The 19,386-nt window shown below is 43.8% G+C and overlaps 1 protein-coding gene across 3 annotated transcripts; it reads left to right on the top strand.

Moving 5' to 3' along the window:
• Positions 1-2,828: 2,828 nt before the first annotated feature.
• On the top strand, positions 2,829-18,858 carry dnajb5 (DnaJ heat shock protein family (Hsp40) member B5). Of its 3 annotated transcripts, none has more exons than XM_064296735.1 (4): positions 2,829-2,970; positions 5,493-5,748; positions 9,301-9,944; positions 16,674-18,858. In XM_064296735.1, exons 2-4 carry the CDS (start codon positions 5,538-5,540, stop codon positions 16,905-16,907), a joined length of 1,089 nt encoding a protein of 362 aa, XP_064152805.1. In that variant the 5' UTR covers positions 2,829-2,970; positions 5,493-5,537; the 3' UTR covers positions 16,908-18,858. The 3 variants fall into 3 exon arrangements, with proteins under 3 accessions (XP_064152805.1, XP_064152803.1, XP_064152804.1); XM_064296733.1 differs by lacking the exon at positions 2,829-2,970 and adding an exon at positions 2,977-3,124; XM_064296734.1 differs by lacking the exon at positions 2,829-2,970 and adding an exon at positions 3,765-3,912.
• The last annotated feature ends 528 nt before the right edge of the window (positions 18,859-19,386 follow it).

Raw genomic sequence — 19,386 nt, 5'->3', positions numbered from 1 at the left:
TTACATCCATTGCTAACCATTGTTTTCAAGCCGGCGCCATGGCAATGTCAGACTGTTCCTCAAACCCACAACATCTTCCACTTCCCACTGCGAGGGGTTTCGGGGTTATTGTTTACCTGTGTTTATGTCTGAAAATACTCTGCTCATTTCTGGGGCTAAGTTGGGCACTTGTATCCCACAGGCTTTGTTTGTGGAGGAGAATTATTTTCGTAACAAAACAATCTATATAAACCCTGCTTAAAATAAACCTTTTCATTACTCTATTGAGTTCGGACCCCAGCAATCGAAATGATTTAAGCACAATGAAGTAAACTGCAGTTAAGAACAGTGTGTGGTGAGGAGAATGTTCAGAGGTAAAGTTCAAATGAGTTGAAAGAATGGCACCGCTAAGACAACATTTTTAAATTCTCCACTCTTTTGGGGAAACGAAAATCTCAATTAAATTGAAGAATTCCAGCATAGAGGAAATGCCCTTCCTACACTAAAAGGTTCACATACAATTTGGTGCTATGTTCAGACATATGAAAGCAAAATAAAATAGGATTTTCAGGAATTATGCTACCTACTGAATCACAAAGACAAGCTCATGTATGTTTCCACATTATCACTGTGTCCCATTATATTCACACTGCCATGCATATGCAATAAGGTATGAGTGATTCAAGAGAGTTGTCAACAGTTCTCTCAAAATTATTGCTTTTTTTTGTTGTTGTTGTTTTTCTCAAAAAAATTTGTTTTGGAGGTTTTCAAGAGATGTAACGATTGCAATGTTTTGTGAAAAATTGAGGCCGTTATGACCAACAAAGTTCCTGTGTTTTCTTAAAGTACAGTACAGTACCTTTGCAAAGACCCATTGGAACATTGAGACTCCAATGAAATGAAATTCTCTTTCATCAGTTGACGATCTACTTGTTAGGAGCCATGATTTTTGTAGTATACAGTTATGGCACTCAGCTTCACGTATTAACCTAATGAAAATAAACCTTATGCTCTGTTCTTAATTTCAAAATGACATTGTCACCCCTCATAATAATCTAAGTCATCATTGGGATTCACCAAGAAATAACAGATGGCCAGTGTACACATTTGTATTCATAGATGAAATGGCATGCCATAACCTAACATAAAAATGTAGCTCTGTGGCTTTTCAAGTGCAGCTCATTTGTTTTGAAATGTCAAGTTTTGGCAGACTTGTTCTTGTTTTCAGATAATTCAGTTGTAGGTGTTCGCAGGCTTTTCCCTCTGAAGTCTCAGTAATTATTGAAATAGCAATGCACAGTAATTTTCTGTTCTGTTGGGATTTGATACTTTCCCTCTCAGTCGCAATTAAATGGCAATAGTTGCTACACAACAACTGAAAGAAAAACAAATACTTTCTTGAAAAGTAGTTTTGCTTGTTTCACCCTTAAAAAAATGATGGGAAAGCTGCTGTGTTGAGGATAGACCAGGACTTGCCGAAAAGCATAGATAAAATCAACCATTTATAAAATCTCAGGGTATAGAGCCAAATTTCAACACAGGCAATGTTACCACAAGGCATTTTATTTTTTAAACCAGTCAGTTTTTCTCAATCCACCTACTCTGCCCTTCATGCTGGACATGTCTTAACACAGACCTTAATCCATAAAGAGGTCAGTGCGGTCTCTCTACCAAGCTCAATCCTGGCAAAGTTACCATTCTTGGCAGTCATAAATACTACACTTTTATCGGGCAGTCTGTACACTCATAAATAAATAAATAAAAATCTTAAGGGGAATTGATGAACGTTAATTACTGTGATCTGTTCAATCGCATGCTGTGGTTTTAATTGTGCAATAGCTCTTCGTGAGGACAGAATGAGAGCAGCAAAACATCTGTACTGGCAAAATTCCCACATCGTATTCGAGATATCTTCTTTTATCCACTCTCCGGCATCGGGGAGCTACCGGGATTTCGCTTGTCTTTGAATGTGCAAAAGCCATACCAAATTTGTCCATGTTTCCTCTTTCTGTGGAGAATCCTTGAGTACTACTCTCATCGTATTGGTTGAATCATAGAACAGGAAGCACATCCTTGTATGTCCGCAGGAATTCTCACACTGTTCTGTATCAGATGCCGTAATGTAACCGGCTGAATATGATACATATGAGCATTTACACCACGTAGGAAACCACGGTTTCCGTTTCACGCCGGAAAACTCATTAATAAATGTCAATGAAGTGTCTAATTAGACACGGAATTAAATACGTGTACGTTATTCATTTTTGGTTTGATTATTACATTGACATGATATGTTTATAGAAATTTTTACACATTTAATGTATCTGACGAGATCAATTTATGCCTCCAAATATTAATGTCTATTTAACACACTTTATACATTAGCTATTGTAAATGAGACTTGTGTTCATTCTGCTGTCTATGGGGCAGAGTTAAAAATAGACACGTAACCAGCCCGGGCGTGTATCAGAACAATTTGTACTGATTTTGCAGTGTAAATGTCGTGACTTCTTTTTTTTGGTAGAATTCCCATGCCAACCAGATCTAACGGGATTCCGCATCAGCTTAAATTAAAGCAAAAGCAAATGTTAACTGGGAAGGGTCTGCAAAAACAAATAAATAAAAACTGATCATCTGAATTAAAAGGCGCTAGAATGACCAATTTGATCCATTCGGATAAGAGGACACGATGCCAGTACAGAGAAAGACAAAGTAACAAACCAATACGACAAAAGCATATTAATAGACCAATGACAAAACAATACCGGCAACAAGGAGACCCAAAGCCAAGTAGGCGGAGACTTTGCTATGGGAATCGTAAGCGAAGCAGTGGATGTGCCGGAGCAACGAATAGCGCGGTATCCCCCCTTCTGCGTGCTGAGGGGGCGGTCCCGGGGATGCACGATCGTGCTGTGTGGGCGGAGTTCACGGAATACAGTAGGTTGACAACCGGAGCGGAGCTGGCAGTCAGCAAACCGGTACGCGTAAACGGTAAGATCCCAGAGTTTTATATAAAATACGGCTGCACACATAGATTTGCTTAACTTGAAACATGGTGTTGATTTGGACTCAGTTTGGTTTGAAACACAAAAACCTTAAGTGTAAGGTTCGGGTTATACACAGCAATGACAGCTGGATAATGGGGGTAAGATTTACACATTTTTTCCACAATAATCACTTAAAATTCCATTTGTATGACTGTATCCAGCTGTTTGTTTCGTTACTTCCGATGTAAAGATTTATTTATTTATTCCATTATTCTCATTTCACCCTGAGTTGCAAGGTAGTTCCTAAGAACTTTGTTCGCAGCCGGCATCGTGAAGTTCGCCTCTTCGGACAGGAGCGACAGAGTTTAAACGTTTGCGACAGGCGCAAACGTTCAAACTCTGGGGGTCTCTAATCTCTAATTTTGCTGTGTATTCGCTGAGAAGTGGATGTAGTTATGTCTACAAATAGGTTAATGTGTGGATACGATTTCCTCTTGCTGTTTCTAAATAAGATATAAGCGGTTTCAATGTCTTAATTTAAAACTGCGATCTATCATTTCATGTTGTGCATAGGTTACAAACCAAGGAAATGTTACATTACTAACATTACATTGCTTCTAGAAAAAGTAGCCTGCATAAGGAAATATTATTATTATTATTATTATTATTGTTATTATTATTATTATTATTCTTATTATAATATATTATTATTATTTCACATTACAGTGTTTGGTTTGCATTTGGGGGGATTTTAAGTGTTCATCTGGTTTTGAAATATCCCCGGTAATCCGGGGTTCTGATAAACTAGGGGAAACACTGACGTCAACCGAACAGTAGGCTAATGTCAGACTCTGACTGACTGTGACAAACAGTTCAGTCGGCTTTATGCCAGCATGTTCAGAAGGACAGTTCGGAGTGATTTGAAAGCATAAAGTTTATGGTTAAGGTATGTTGGTATACGTCCTGCGTGTCTATTGTCTCCCTTTAGGCTAATCGCTCTAATGGGAGTGGACAGATTTTTTTCGTCTCCTATTCTTTATTGTTAGCTCAGTTACACGCGGTGGATTCCGAGCTACACGGGAGTTGCCGCATTATCGTAGCGTCCGTTCATATTTAGTCGCTTACACGACTACCATTTATTAGAGGAAAATGTTCATTTTGTCATCATTGCACTAGCAATGTTCTAATTTGTTTCAGGTTTTGGTCGTAATTTGTATCCAATGTGTTCCGTTTTAAAGAGAGCGACAGTGGTTTCACAGCAGGCAAATCTTGAAAGATTTCTTTGTTTAGTGCATTCGGAATTTTCACGTATTTGCTTGTAAAGTGTTACATTAACACTAACAATATTGTAAACACTTTATTTAAAGCTGCGGTTCCAAAACGTGGATATTGTATTGTAGCTTATAGGGTTGGCTTTTGTTTCTAGCGTGATGGCTGATTGTATTTTCGTTCACAGTTTACAATCATTTTTATCTCTTTACAATGAAATGAATAATAGACGTCTTTTGCGAGCATTTGATTTGCTTTTTCAGTTTATCGTAGCCTAAATTCATGCGGCACAAAGCTGTAGACTATCAACCACATACAGTTTTCATAGTGTATCCTATCTGAATATCTATGGCATTTCAGATATGCATGTTATGCAGAGTTATCAACTCAAGCTATTAACGTTCTCTTAAATGCATGTCAGCTGCTTAATTTTGTTTTCTGGTTGGAGTGATTGCAGTTGTATGAACTCTAAGCACATTTTCAGAAACAAACGGTTCCTTTAAGGGATGGAAGTGCCGGGTGTTAAGAATCCCCGACTTGCACTCTGCAGTACAAATCCACTGGCACTCGATGTCATTTTCAGTCGTGTTGAGAAATGAAGCATTCTATCTGAATGGCAGTAAGATTTGCCGCACTTTTCAGTTTCTCAGCATTTGCCAAGTGTATGAGATTTTGATCGCGAAGTTTATCTGAGTCATTTTCTATTCGCTGCCGGGGTAGTTTTATAGAGGCGCTGAGTATTTGTAGAACCATGTGGCAAATTACTCGAAGCTCTACGGCTGTTGAGGTGACACTACAAGGTACGCTGTGTCCAAAGTGGGACTCTTGCGGTCTTAATAGCACAGCTCTGTGTGAACGCAATCCTCTTTTTTCAATGCAACGGCTGCCAACACCCCATCCAGTCGAAAATCCCTCAACATCTGTCCGTTCCTGATGTGTCCATACATGCCTTGCATCAATCATTTTGACAGTATCAGCTTGCATTCCTCCCATGTTTTTCTTCTTTTTTTCTTATGCCTGCTATGAAGGTGGCAAGAGAGTCTGGTCTAAATTTTACTAATTGACACTCAAAGGCAAATTGGTCATTTATAAAAAACAACATAATTTCATGCACATTTTGAGCAAGTAGCCTCGTTCTCCACTGATGAAGTTTGCAATGAGACCAGAATCCCTTCTCCCCTGCTATATGTATTTTCGCCTTCTGTGCAGTCCAAACGCCTTTGTGACTGGCTAATAATGTGACCCTGGTTTTGCCAGCAAGCACGAGTGGTCCCGGAAGTGCACTGTCTGTCCATCACGGCCATGGGGAAGGACTACTATAAGATCTTGGGGATCCAGTCAGGCTCCAACGAGGATGAGATCAAAAAGGCCTACAGGAAAATGGCCCTCAAGTTCCACCCCGACAAAAACAAGGACCCCAACGCCGAGGAGAAGTTCAAGGAGATCGCGGAGGCGTACGAAGTGCTGAGTGACCCAAAGAAGAGGGTGATATACGACCAGTATGGCGAGGAGGGTGAGTGGCAGGCCAGTCTGGTAACATGAAGTGCAGGTTGAGCAATCTGGTTCGAGATCGGTGTGGCTGCTAGGCTCAAATTCCAGGTTGCACCCTTAAGCAAGGTACATCAACAGAATGTTGGAGTAAATATTTTAATCTGTACATGGTTAAAGCAAACATCACCCTGGATAAGGTTAGCTAAGCCTTTACATAATGTCAAGTGAATTGGTTAATGAGATTGCTTGTTATTATATGTATATATACTCAGATAGCAGAATGATCTGAGCTCCAAGACCACCTCATCTAATCACTGCTAACCAAACAGAAATAACTTAGACGGGCAGAGGTGGGTTGTTATTGAAGTACCCGCATTACATAAGCTACTGTTGTTTGTGAGCAATACCAGTCTGTCTAAAACTATGTGTTCTCTGGCAACGGCATCAGGAAAACCCCCACAGTAGAGATTCTCCATGTAAAAAAAAAGCTCTAAGCCGTGTCCTCACTTCCTGAGATGCCAGTCAGGTTTATGAAGCTATTTTATAAAAGAACATGATGAAAGCAAGGAGGTATAAAATGGTGGTAGTGTGTAGCGCTAACCCAAAAATAAGAGTGAGATGGCAGCGGATTGTGGATTCAGTCAATGTCACGCTCTGTGATTCAGAGTTCCTCTGTGCCGGGCAACGTGCCAGCGTGATTTATCTATCTTTAGAAATAATGTGGCTTCGGCTTCACAGCTTTACAGCGCCGAACACAGGGCACGAGGCACCCAGGAAGGATTTGATGTCCCTCAGAATGTGTTGCCAGGTTTCCCTCCAATGTCCAGCACTGGGCAGGTTTTTATGTGGCGGCCAAATCTGCAGTCTGCTCCTCCCTCTCCCTCAGCCGGCAACAGACTCCACCCCCCCCCCCCCCCACCCCTGTTCAATGCCAGGGGTTTCCACGAACATGAACTATTCAATAAATATCTCAGTAGATGCACTAATAATGAATTACTCCATGGTGAGTTGTTAAACTGGCATAGTTTACGATATCCATGTAAGAGCCTCTTTCATCTGATAGCTATTTTAGACCACACAAAGTAGAAATGATCCCTTTAATTGACTTTTTGTGCCATTTTCCAGGCCACCATTTCCTTTGTTTTGGCTGCAAGGCTAGATATCTATTTTTAGATCCAGACACTCAAAGGGCTTATTTTTAAAACTGTGTTCTAAATGCATACTGATAGCATCGTACTTCTCCACTGCACATGTTTACCCTGGCATGGAAATATTATAAACCTACCATGACACAAGCCCACATCCCAGCTTGTTTTGGCACAATGTTTGGAGGAAAAGTTTTTTTTCCTTACAAAGTGATGACTTGCCAGTGCTTTGGTGATTTTCCGAAGCACCTGTACGGTCAACCTTTTTCATTGTCCAGAAGACATAAACGTCCCTGACAATGAAGTTCTTGTGAAGTCATGTTACTTGGTGTGTGTTTCTTCACAAATGAGAGCCAATTGAAATCACTGATGGAAACCGTTCTTTGTTTTGTATGCTCCGTAAATGTTTTTGTTATTTATCTATCTAAAGCTTTTTTAAGGGTGCTTTCACATTGAAAAAGCCTTCACAGGCAAACATACTATAGTATACATCTGTCTGATCCAAGGGTTCAACTCTAATCAGTCACACTTGGAGCGAGAACCAATTTAGCCTATTAACAATACCCTGAGAATGAGGTCGCCTATAATTCATCTTTAATTGACTGACAGGTTCTTTCCCACATGTGACATATATTTTCTAAAGGCCAAACCATGCTAAATTGAGCCACCCCGGGTTAAGAATAGCACATGGTGTGGACAGTTTCTGCTGCAGCTTGCTTCTTCAGGGCAGTGAGAATGTAACAGTGACAATCTGTTGAGTGCTCTCCAATCAGACCAACAAAAACCGCTCAACTATTTTTTATGCAAACACACTTGTGCGAAAACAGGTAGCTCGTACCGAACAGACTTAGGTCACTGCTGGCTCAGATTTTTATTAATTTTTTAGCTAGTGCCTGTCTGTGGATTAATTCTCGGCACGATCAAGTTAAAAATGGCCGGACAGGGCGACTGTCAAAAAAGCCCTATGTCCCGATTTCTGATCTCGGCTACCAGCCGCGAGCTCATTTCTGTGCGCGGTGTGGCTTGCGCTAAGGGGGTCGGGGTGACGACAGACCGCTGCGCGCATCCCTTTGTTCCGAGCTTTCTAATCTCCACCGGGGCGAACGCCGATCAACGCCGCCGCTGCCTCCGTGGAAACGTGATCCTGCAAGCTAATGCTCTGGCAGCGGTGTCCGTCCTTAACGAGCTCCGGGCTATCGGTCAAAATCGTATCGAACAGGGAATCCAGGACCGAAGCCAGATTCATTAAAAATGTATATGGTGTCTGCTGAGCCCACTGCAGTGTTTAATAATAGATCAGGATCTCCTCCTCCTCTGTGTTTTTACATTAAAATAAAGCATTACGGGGCGTGAATGCCCCTTGCATATAGTCTGAACTAATATAGCTTACACTTTGTGACTGTAATGTGTATGCTTCTGTAGGAACCTATGCATCTTCACTGTAGCCCCCCCATATAAGTGGTCTTCTTTCTATTGGCAACATACAAAATCCTCTTTGTGTCTTTCACCTAAACTGTGAAATTCGCTTGCTAAATAATCCGATTCTTACTTGCTGTTGTGAGTTCATTAAAGTGCAGGTCTTCCGATGGAGTGTATGCAAGTTAGGATTCTTTTGCATTTATAAGAATGCACACTGGTTCTCCATAGATACGGTTCATGAAACTGAGAATGCCTATCTTCTCCACTTAGACTCTGAATCCACACACATTAAATCTGACATGGCCTCATTTTAACCCCAAAGATTATTTCACATTTTCCCAGGCTTAGGATGTGCACTGGCGACAGGATGTTACTTTGCTCGTAAAAGGGCTTGTCAGCAGGAGGCCGATTTTTACCTGATTGTCACAGCATGCTCCTGAGCTCAAAGTATTACCTGTTAGCTGACATTCTGAAGAGTACACGGTGTGAGAATCACAAGATATAAAATGATTATCTCATCATTAATACAAAGAACTAACCGCAGATTGCAAAAGCTCCTGCTAAATTGCGACTCCCACTTGGAGTAATTACCCACATATCTAAGGTATAATTGACTTGAAAAATCAAGTGTGGTGGCTACAGTATGTACTGACAGGCTTCATCTGGAAATTAAGAGATGTTCACTTCAGGGATGTTCTCCAAGCTCATTTTTGGGCAGAGAAAAACAAAGGCCTGATATCCAGTTGACAGTAACTTAGTTAAGCCCAGGACTGCCCAACCCTGCTCCTGGAATTACCGCTAATTAGTAGAATCAGGTGTGCCAAATTGGGGTTGAAATGAAAACCTACAGGATGTACTGTAAATCTCCAGGAACTGAGTTGGGCGGCCCTGGTTTAGCATTTTGTTTTTTATGCTGAGCACCAACTGAATGAAATCAAGTAGGATTGTGATTGAGTGGATCCCCGATGAGGTTCTTCACTTCATAAACGTCTTCGTCCTTCATCTCACAGGTCTGAAAACTGGTGGAGGGGGAACCACCGGAGGGCAGGGAAACACCTACCACTACACTTTCCATGGGGACCCTCACGCCACCTTCGCCTCCTTCTTCGGGGGCTCCAACCCTTTCGACATGTTCTTCGGCCACAGCCGCTCCCGAGGGACCACCAACGGCTTCGGGGACCACGGGGACCATGACATGGACATCGACCTGGACGGCGACGACGACCCCTTCAGCCCCTTCGCCCGCTTCGGCTTCAACGGCATCAACGGGTTCCACCACGGCGGGGGCGGCGGGGGCCGCCGGCTGCACTCGGAGGCCCAGCGCAGCCGGCGCAAGGTCCAGGACCCGCCGGTGGTGCACGAGCTGCGCGTCTCCCTGGAGGAGATCTTCCACGGCTGCACCAAGCGCATGAAGATCACCCGCCGGAGGGTCAACCCCGACGGCAGGACCCTGCGCACCGAAGACAAGATCCTCAACATCGTCATCAAGAGGGGCTGGAAGGAGGGAACCAAGATCACCTTCCCCAAGGAGGGCGACGAGACGCCGGAGAACATCCCCGCCGACATCGCCTTCGTGCTCAAGGACAAAGGACACCCGCACTTCAAGAGGGACGGCGCCAACATCATCTACACTGCTAGGATCAGTCTTAAAGAGGTACGTTTCCCCCAACATAAAACAGGGGGTTGAGGAAGGGAGCATTTTTCATACTCTTTTAACTGTCGTTAGCCTATTAAATCTTGAGATATTACTGAAGGACTTGTCATTGTTGTAATCTGTAAAAGCTACCAAAACCAAGGAGCACTTTGTCCTGCATAATTTATTTAAGTTTACAGTGAACATGGATTTCTTTTAGTAAATATCGGTACTAGGATATTGTATATCCTTAAGGTATTTATTCTTTTCTCATATGCAAGTTTCCATTACTGTGAGTCTTATTAAGGAATGCATGATCACTACTGTGAGAATATGGCTCCACTAAGACCATGAACCTTTGAGTGGTCTCTGAGTAGGGATCTTAATGTGAAATTACATTTAGGAGACTCATTCTGACCGAATAATTACATACTTTCTGAGGTCAATATGGAGCAATTATGCATACTGTATGATGGGGCCATTTTCAGTTTATATAGACTAAGCCGCTCCAAATGTGGTTCATGAACCCAACCGAGTTAAACTAAGAATAGATGACTTTGATCAAGTCTATACATTGGGACTGTTGCTATATCTCAGGGCCAAAAAGAATTCAGTGCATCTTATACGATGTATAGAACTTCACAAATCCACAGTGAGCTCTTATGATGATAAAATTAATGCAGTAAGACGGTTTGGCTTCATTTTTCTAATCTTTGTTGAGCCCATTCAGTGGGACACCCATCCTGGGTTGAATCCACAAATCGCATTTCCATGGGAAAGAAGTGGAGCTAGAAACTAAAACTTGAGCTAGAGCTTTTCACTTGGCGTGTAAACTGATGGGATTATTGCACTGTTTGGCCAGTTGTTACCCCTGTCAGATGGACAAAGCCCAGACAGTCTGTGCTCAGTGTTGTCATTAAATCACCATCAATCTACTGCAAGGTCAAAATGTCCTTATCTTTTTCCATCTTTGCGAAATGAGTTCTGCAATATAGAGGTGAAATTTTAGCTCATTCCTTGAACTATTACAAAATAATTTATTAGGATTATGTATCTCCCTCGGTATCTGAAAATGGCAAAGATGATTGAGCCATGTGGAAAAGGACATCAAAGTGATTGTTTCTCCTCACCTGCTAGACAAAACTATAAATATTATTCTCTAATGGTGAAACACTATTAATTTCTGAACTGGCAGATGGTGATACATCATTTGGATGCATTGCGACCCCCCGGTTGAAATCCTCAACCAGAGACTGGCTTTTGTCTCACAGTCACCCACCTCATACCCACCCCCCCTTCCCCCTCAGAGTCGTGTTCTGACAGCTCCCAGCCTGTGGGAACTTGTGAGCTCACACAGTGGAAATGCCATAGTGCTTTAACACTCAGCCAGAGCACTTCTGCTGAGATTTTAGATGAACAGCCATTGTTCAGGTGTGATGGTGCAGAGGCGTTCTGCACGTTTCTGTGCTCAGTTCTGAAGGGGCGGTGACGTACATAGCATTTAATTAGTCGACCAGTGCTTCCCCAGGGCTGTGCCTATCGTATGTATTAGTCGTATTGGAACTCTTAGTCCAGGGGTGCCCATCAAGTAGTTTTCCAGTTCAGAATTTGCTCAGTTGTTTGCAGTTATCCAGATTCAGCTTGATTGACTTGCTGAGTGCCTAATGTGTGTGGGGATAGAAACATATCTTTAAATCCAAGCTCCCAAAGCCCTATAGGCAGCTGTAAAGTACAGAGTAATCATCCATTTGGCATACATAACCTCTCAGAAAGCCCAGGGCACTGTTTGAAATGGTCAAGCACGGTGTGAGAGCAGAGACACCGTCCTGTGGATTCAGCTGTGACCAGGTGGTCATTTGTGTGACTGATCCATCGGTCACCAGACCAGGCAAGCTTCACTCCTCACATTGACGGGGGGGGGGGGTGAGGGAGAGCGAGAGAGCGAGAGTGAGAGAGATTCACTTCTCAGGCTGAGATAGAGGGGGAGAGACAGAGAGAGTACCTGGGAGCCAAGTCTTTCACATTGAAGGTCCACACAACAGGGGGAGGAAGAATCTGTCTGTAAAGTGTCACAGCTGGTTGTTAATGCTAGGCCAATCAAGTCCCTTGCTGTAGGTAGCAGACGTATTTCTTAGATAGAGAGGCCTTACCTCAGGGACGAAATGGCTGAATCACCACGAGCTGTTGGCGGGGGACTGTTGATGGGTCTGCTTCCTGCCTGGCCACACACACCCTTCGGACCGAAAGCGGGGGTGCCGGCGGTAAATGGCCGTTTCCCATGGGCGTGCGAGCGCCCAAGAATCTCGTGCCCATGTGTCATCCGCTAATTTGCAGCGACCGCCCTCCGAAAAGCCTATGCCAGCACTATAGAGCTGTGCAGGCAATATCTCAAGCTAGGGCGGTAACAGCCAAAGGCAGTACATTTTATGCCGCTTGCTTAATTGGAAACTCCTTTTTGAAGAATATTTTTAGCTGTGCCTTTGGAACTGTTTCTCTGTTACAAGTTCAAGACAGTTTCTTGGCACTGCGCTGGCTACCCCTTGGAAAAATCTTAACATATTTTAAAATATGTACAAACTCAAAATATACATTAAACTCAAAACTACAGCAGCTAGTGCTTTACAGTAGGCATGTGCAATATACATTTAAATTATTAAATTAGTATTATTAGACAGAAATGTGAATATTCTGGGAATATATGTATATATAAATGTGAATAGTTTTTAAAACATCTGATAGCCTACAGCTGGCTACCTGGCTACCTCATGGTTTGGTTGTCTGACATGGATCAGGTTTAGCATTTCCTTTGGGATTTGCACCACACACAGCCCCCCAAGCAAAAGCCGGCATTCGTCCAGAGTCCGCCCTCGACTCGGTATACCTCCAGCTGATTAAATTACTGTTGTTTTTGCCAGTGCCTTCTTGGAAGAGAGAGCTGGATTTTCAAAGGGTAGCATGTCAGAGTGTTTGGATCCTTTCCACCCAGCAGAGGTTTATATTTCGCTTGTCGAAACAGCGTTATTCGTGTAGCGGTTAAGTGAGAGAGCGCTGGCCATGTGGCTGCTTCTCAACGACGGTTTGCGGTCTGCGACTGCTCTACACGCTAACAACGCGCACTAGATTCGCAGGGTCAACGTCGCGCCCTCTTCGACTTCATCGGAAGCTATTTTTTGTTTGCGTCCTCATAACGTCCAGTTAAGTTAAGACCGTGACTGTCGGTCCCAGACTTGTGTGACACACCGCAGTGCCTCGCCTGCAGAGCATGATGCCGGAGTTAAGGCCGTGTTAACACTCCGGTCCAGGCGCAGGTACTTACACACCGCAATGCTATTTCCGTGATCTCACACGCTAGCGGCCGGGGCCGTGGCAGGGGCCTTCGCTTCTCATGGGAGATTTGGGAGTGATTTATATAAACTGGAACGGCGGGGCCCCGCGGGAATCAAAAGGAAAAAAACGGCGTGGCCGCCGGCCAGAAAACACGCGGCTTTGAAAGGACGCGGCTTCGTGGCGGTTTCTCTTTGAACGCCGGTGGCGTGATCTTTTGAAGCTTCCCTTTGAAAAGAAAATTGACATTTTCACATGTCAGGTCCATTATGTAAGGCTTAGCAACTGTCTAAAATGTTAAACACTTTTGATTTATTCAAATAATGGTTGAAGTCAAAGAACGTCTCAAGATAAATGCGACTGCTTTGTACACACTACACTAGTATGAAGCTGCCAATCAATTTATTTTTCATTATAACCTCACATTTCCAATTACTGGTGAGTGTGGGAGGACTGTTCTTTGACCAATCTCAGGGACCCCCTTTTCCCACATCCCAGCCCAATTAATATTAATTTATTATGTTGTTGGGGCAGGTCTGGTATTGCATTTCGGGTCATGTAAGATGTACTTTATCTATTAAACAAAGTACATTTAGTTAACCCTAACTGCTTAATGTAATTACATGGGTTGCTTTATTAAACTGGTGACCCAGACAGGAGAGTCCAGACATCTCTTCAGAGAATTTCCCGAGCAGCCATTGCCTAAAATGGTCACATGTCAATCGGGACTGACCTTGGGGTTTGTTATTGGAGAGGTACTGTCTTACATGCAATGAATAAAATTAGATGCTTCTCCAGACTTGGAATACATTATAAGTGACTGGCTGTTCCTGACTGACCTTCTGTGTGCCACACCTTGGTAACTAGATGGGGAAGTCAGCTCTTTCCAGCTTTATTTAGACTCCAGATTATAGGACTCCCCATCTTAGGTGGTGCGCAATTAGAGCCAGATCCGAGAGAACCATTCCCCTGAGAACCAGTGAGGTAGAAAAGTGTGTGTGGGTTTGTTTTGACAATTAATCGCTTCTGTGGTGGGTAAGCAAAAAACTGCGGGGATGAGGGGGCGTGGATATCTCCGAGCTTCATCTGGCCAATTAAATCCCTTTTGCAACAGAATAAGGCACTTTTAAGTCATCACCCAAGGCAATAATGCGCTTGGAAAACTGGCTGCTCTTTAGCGGTCCGAGTTGTTCTTCTTGTAAATCGCCGTCTGTCAGTACGGTGTGAATGTGTCCTCGGATTGAATGCTTTTTGGGATGCTTCCAGAAGTAGTTTGGCAGGACTCTGTCCTCTGTTCAATTTGAGAACAGTGTACTGGGGGGGGGGGGGTTTGGGAGGGGCGAGTCTTGGAGGCCAGATCGTGACTCCTTGTGGGTGTCTGTTATGCGTTAAATGTCCCCTACTAGCTTTGTTTTCGGGAACGGTTTTGTCAGGACACAGTCGTACGTACGATAAGCAGGTCCCGGCTCAGAGAGTGCACGGTTACCTCAGAGCCCTGGACTACATTGTCCTCGTGATCAGAAGCCCATTTCCATTTCCAAGATTCCCACATCACTTATCAGATTGAAAGGATTTCTTGCTGGTCTTCATTTCCTCTGTTCAATATCTGGGTAGAGGAGAAGCTGCTGTTTATGGCTAGCCCCAAATGTGTGTGAGTATTAGCCAGCCGTATCTTTCCGTTAATGCTCCGATGGCGGTACTTTAGGAAGGAGCTGATGTCAGTGGTAGTGAATCCCCCCCCTGTGTCCCGAGGCAGCTGCTCTGGCCCGTCTGAGTGTATTTATACTGTTTCACAGAAACTCGGCCCAGTAAAACCGCTCCACAGACTTTTTGACATAAAGGGAATTTTGTCACGGGGGAATTTAATCTGGAGGAACGCTGCATCTTCCACGCGTGCGCTACCGTGGAAACGCGGTCACGACTCACGATTGAAACAGGTCCCCCTAGAGAACGCCCACAGAAACCGTCTTCATCCGCTATATCACAATCATTACTGCCTTCCTAGACTTGTAAATATTTTTATTTGCGCATTTTCTTCAGGTTTAGTCTGTCCCCTTGTCTTCATTCGGTGTAATGAACAAGCTCGGACAGTGCCGGGAGAAAAGTCTGAGTCATGTGACTGCGCCCCCTGCCTGTAGGCCGTGGCGCTCTCCGCTTCCCGAGCCTCTCCCGGCTCCTCCGTCGCCCCTGCTAGGCCCAGCGCGGTCCCGGCCCGCCTGACAAACACACCAAAAATTTACCACCTCAGCCTTTTCTCCGGCTACTTCGTCAGCGCTACGAAATGAGGACAGCTGCTAAAATTAGGTCCCTCCTGCAGCGCCTCCCCTCCCCTCCCCTTCTCCCCCCCAGCCCCCGCATTCACTCGCGCACACACACACACCCACACGGCGATCCGTGCCAGGAGTGCGTCTGCGAGCACACAGACGCTCGCGCACACACTCCCACGCAGTCAGAGTCGCGGTGAGCTCATCCGCATTGTCACAGAGTTCCGCTCGCTCTCCCACGACATGCGAATGCATTCACATTTAAACCGGCTCTCCCACGCACGCTTACACTCACACTCCCACGTGTAAAGGAGCCAATCACAGTCAGCTGGACAGCACTGATCCATACAGCTCAGGCTGCAGACCATTGGTCTGTGCCATGCAGCACAGACCAATGGTCCATGCAGGCCGTCCATACAGCACAGACCAATGCATCATACAGACCATCAATACAGCACAGACTAAAGTTCCACACAGACTGTCCACACAGCACAGACTAATACTACACACAGACCATCCACACAGCACAGACTAATGCTCCAATATAATACTCTTCCCAGCAGGCATTGAGTCAGGAAAGGTTTCAAAATTTTCATTTCGAATTACAAGCTGAGAGAAGTGATGTGATACTTCCTGCCTGAAGCACTTGCCAAGTCTTGTTCCCAGATGGAAAAACCGCTCTGCATACCCCTGTAATGTTGGATAGGAATGTTCTAGATCATCTCTCATCAGTCAGCTCTGAAGCTGGTGAATTCCCCTGTATCACCAGAGCCCCTTCAGTTAGCACTGAAATCCCTAGTGGTCACGTTAGCGACTTCCTGTCAGGGAGAGTGCTGTTGAGGCGGTCTTATGTAAATGATACAGCGTACTAATGTAGAGTAACAGTTCAGGCTACTGGCTTGTGAAACTGAGGATTTGTATATCTCAATGCTAGTTGGGACTTCAAGATCTTTAGAGAGCTTAAGCAAGGTTGCATATCACCTTAGGTATTTGTCTCGGTAAAGCAATTTTTTTGTATGCTTCAAAGCAAGTTTCAAAGCATTTAAACTGCAGCAATATTAAACAGTATCTGACTGCTGTTCCAAGTGACCTAATTTGGTGTTGTGTCTATGAAGGGCCAGCTTACGCGGGCGCTAACCAGGACGGCTCTGTTTCCTCACAGGCTCTCTGTGGCTGCACAGTGAACATTCCCACCATGGACAACCGAGTGATACCGCTTCCCTGCGGGGAGGTCGTCAAGCCGGGCACAGTCAAGAGACTGAGAGGGGAGGGGCTCCCCTTCCCAAAGACCCCCTCCCAGCGCGGTGACTTGATAGTGGAGTTCCAGGTGCGCTTCCCCGACAGGATACCCCCACAGTCCAGGGAAATCATCAAACAGCACCTGCCCGTGTCGTAGGACTGCCAGCGGACTGAAACCCTGGGATTTCTCTCCCTCTCTCTCTCTCTCTCTCTTTTTTATCATGCTAATTTTCTGGATGCCAATATTTAATCAGAATTATAAAGGAAAATAAAGTGCCACAAGAGTTTTGTTTTATTATCTTTCATGTACAGATGTTCCTTTTTTTACACACGCGAGGAAGTGCGGACGTGTGGACTGGTCTCTGTGGACGGACTCTCGGGGCTGGGGCGGGGATGGGAGGTGGGGGGGTTGGTGGGGAGGGGTGTGGGTTTGGGGGGGTGGCTCTATTGTTGAGCTTCTGCTTTTTCACCCAGGACATATTTTCTTATGCTCTGTTTTATAAGGACTGTTTTCCCCCTGCTCTGTTATTTGAGGGTCGGGTCAAAGGCAAAATCCTTATTTATAAGAAGAAAAAAAAAAGATAATTTAGGCTCCATTTGAATTTTCCAAAGGGAGCTTGAAATTGGATGGTAAACTCTATCTAGAGGAAGCTAAGGGACTGATGTGCAGTCCTTTGTTACCTTTGTTTGTCCCAGATAGACAAGAGCCAATTTCCAGTGTTCATCTGTTTGTGCAATAAAAACTGTTGTGTAAAAACTCTGGGTCATTACATTGAGAGGCCGCTTGCTGTACACTCATGACATTAGACGTTCCGTGGCAAAATGTTCAGTTTTAAATCAATTCTGAGAGCTTATTATTAACTCTAATAGAGTACATTTAATCACTGGTGGAGTCTTATGAACTCTGCTACAGTTGAATGTTGGAGTTATATAATTCTGAACTATTTACCGTGTTGCTATCCCAACAGCTATTTATATCTACCTTTTACCCATACAGCACAGACAAGGCTTACTCAAGAGGTGCTTTCTCTCCATGGTTTCAATGTATTAAGGAATGGAAACACCAGTGTACAAAACTGCCTTAAACTGTCCTTGGCGCATACAACCAAGCGTCTAAATCACAGACATTTTGAGTGCCTTAATTTGGCTCAAACCAGCAGCTGTCTTCAGAAGGTAGTCTTCAGGTTTCCTTCCCGCTTTAACAGTCATGAGGAAGTGCTCAGAAACACGAAGAATGATGTTATTACACCGTTATAGCATGGTGGCACATCAATGTATACTGACCCTGGGTCCCAGATTTTAGTGGTTCTGTTTAGTGTTGATGGCAGGAAAAACAGGTTAATGGTTCTTAACTTCAACCAGCCTAAAAAGCAAATTCAGATAACACTAGCCTACCTCCTTTGTCAGTGGCTCTTGACAAATAGAATAACATCTACATGATATTTGGGGAAAAAAACTTGGTGTAACAAAAGGCATTCATTTGTATGAGACAGCATTTTCTTATTCTCTGTATATAAATGTTTAAAACTGTTGTGTGATATTAAGGCTAATGAAAAAGCAAGGATGCGCTCTGTATGTTTCAACATTGAAGCTTTTAAACTTGCACCTTGTATGGAGTAGGTACAAGCATAAATTGACTTAAGATTAAAAGTAAATAAATGTTATTTTATCTATCTTGCATAATCAGCCCCCCCCCCCCCCCCTTTCATAACGCCTGCTTGTTCAGACACCACTTGAGATATAGGTGCACATTAGCAGCTATTTGAAAAAATCCAAATCCAGTCATTTCATGAGGCACTCTCAGGAGATGCTTATCACAATGTTTCAAAAAGCCTTGCTTTGTTTATTCACCTTTGATTGTATTCTGTTTTGTTTTTGCCATGTGACGATGACAAAGAACCCTAAAGTCTGCCGTTCCACTTCCTCTTTGCATATTGTTCAGCAGAGGGGATGTACTATGTATTTGAATACAGGACATTGTGCAATGCCATGGTTTCTGCACTGGACTCTGGGGTTGCAGGATTGAATCCTGTGCTGAACACTGATTGATGAGCAAGTAGCAGAATGTGTAAAAAGATGCTAAACCAATAAATGTGACAATGAGTTCAGACTTAATGTTCTGCCTTTTTCTTGTTTGAAAGTGCAGGTACACTCGTCACACTTATCTTTAAATCTGCTGCGATCTCCCTTGCAGTCGGAATGGACAGCATCTTCAGAAAAGGCCTCTTGGGTGATTCGTCAGCCAGACGGATCCTCCTCGGCAACTAGACAAATGTATCGGTCCGAATGATTCTCCGAAATTTAACTGACATTTATTGCGCTGCGTATGACAGTATATAATAAAAGAAATATTATTAAATATCCCAGCTGTTTGATTATCCGGAAAAAAAAAGAAATCAAAGCCAAAGACTTAATGGAACGTTGAGTCAGGAGTTCCCCTATCACTGCCTAAGTCATCCAGATGTCTGATGCAGCAGGATCTATTTGCAGCAGAACACTGCTAGTGTGATATATTTGTCCCATAAATATCTTAAATGAGTTATTCTCATAGGGCCTCTCCCAGCACGCATTATGAATGTGATTTCTACACTTGCGCATACAGAAAGAGGCGCTTGGTGCTTTCCTGCAGAATGAAT

Source organism: Anguilla rostrata, chromosome 10 (genome assembly GCF_018555375.3).
Source record: "Anguilla rostrata isolate EN2019 chromosome 10, ASM1855537v3, whole genome shotgun sequence".
Lineage (NCBI taxonomy): Eukaryota > Metazoa > Chordata > Actinopteri > Anguilliformes > Anguillidae > Anguilla > Anguilla rostrata.
The sequence above is the reverse complement of the archived record's forward strand: the minus strand, read 5'-3'. Positions and strand labels throughout refer to the sequence as shown.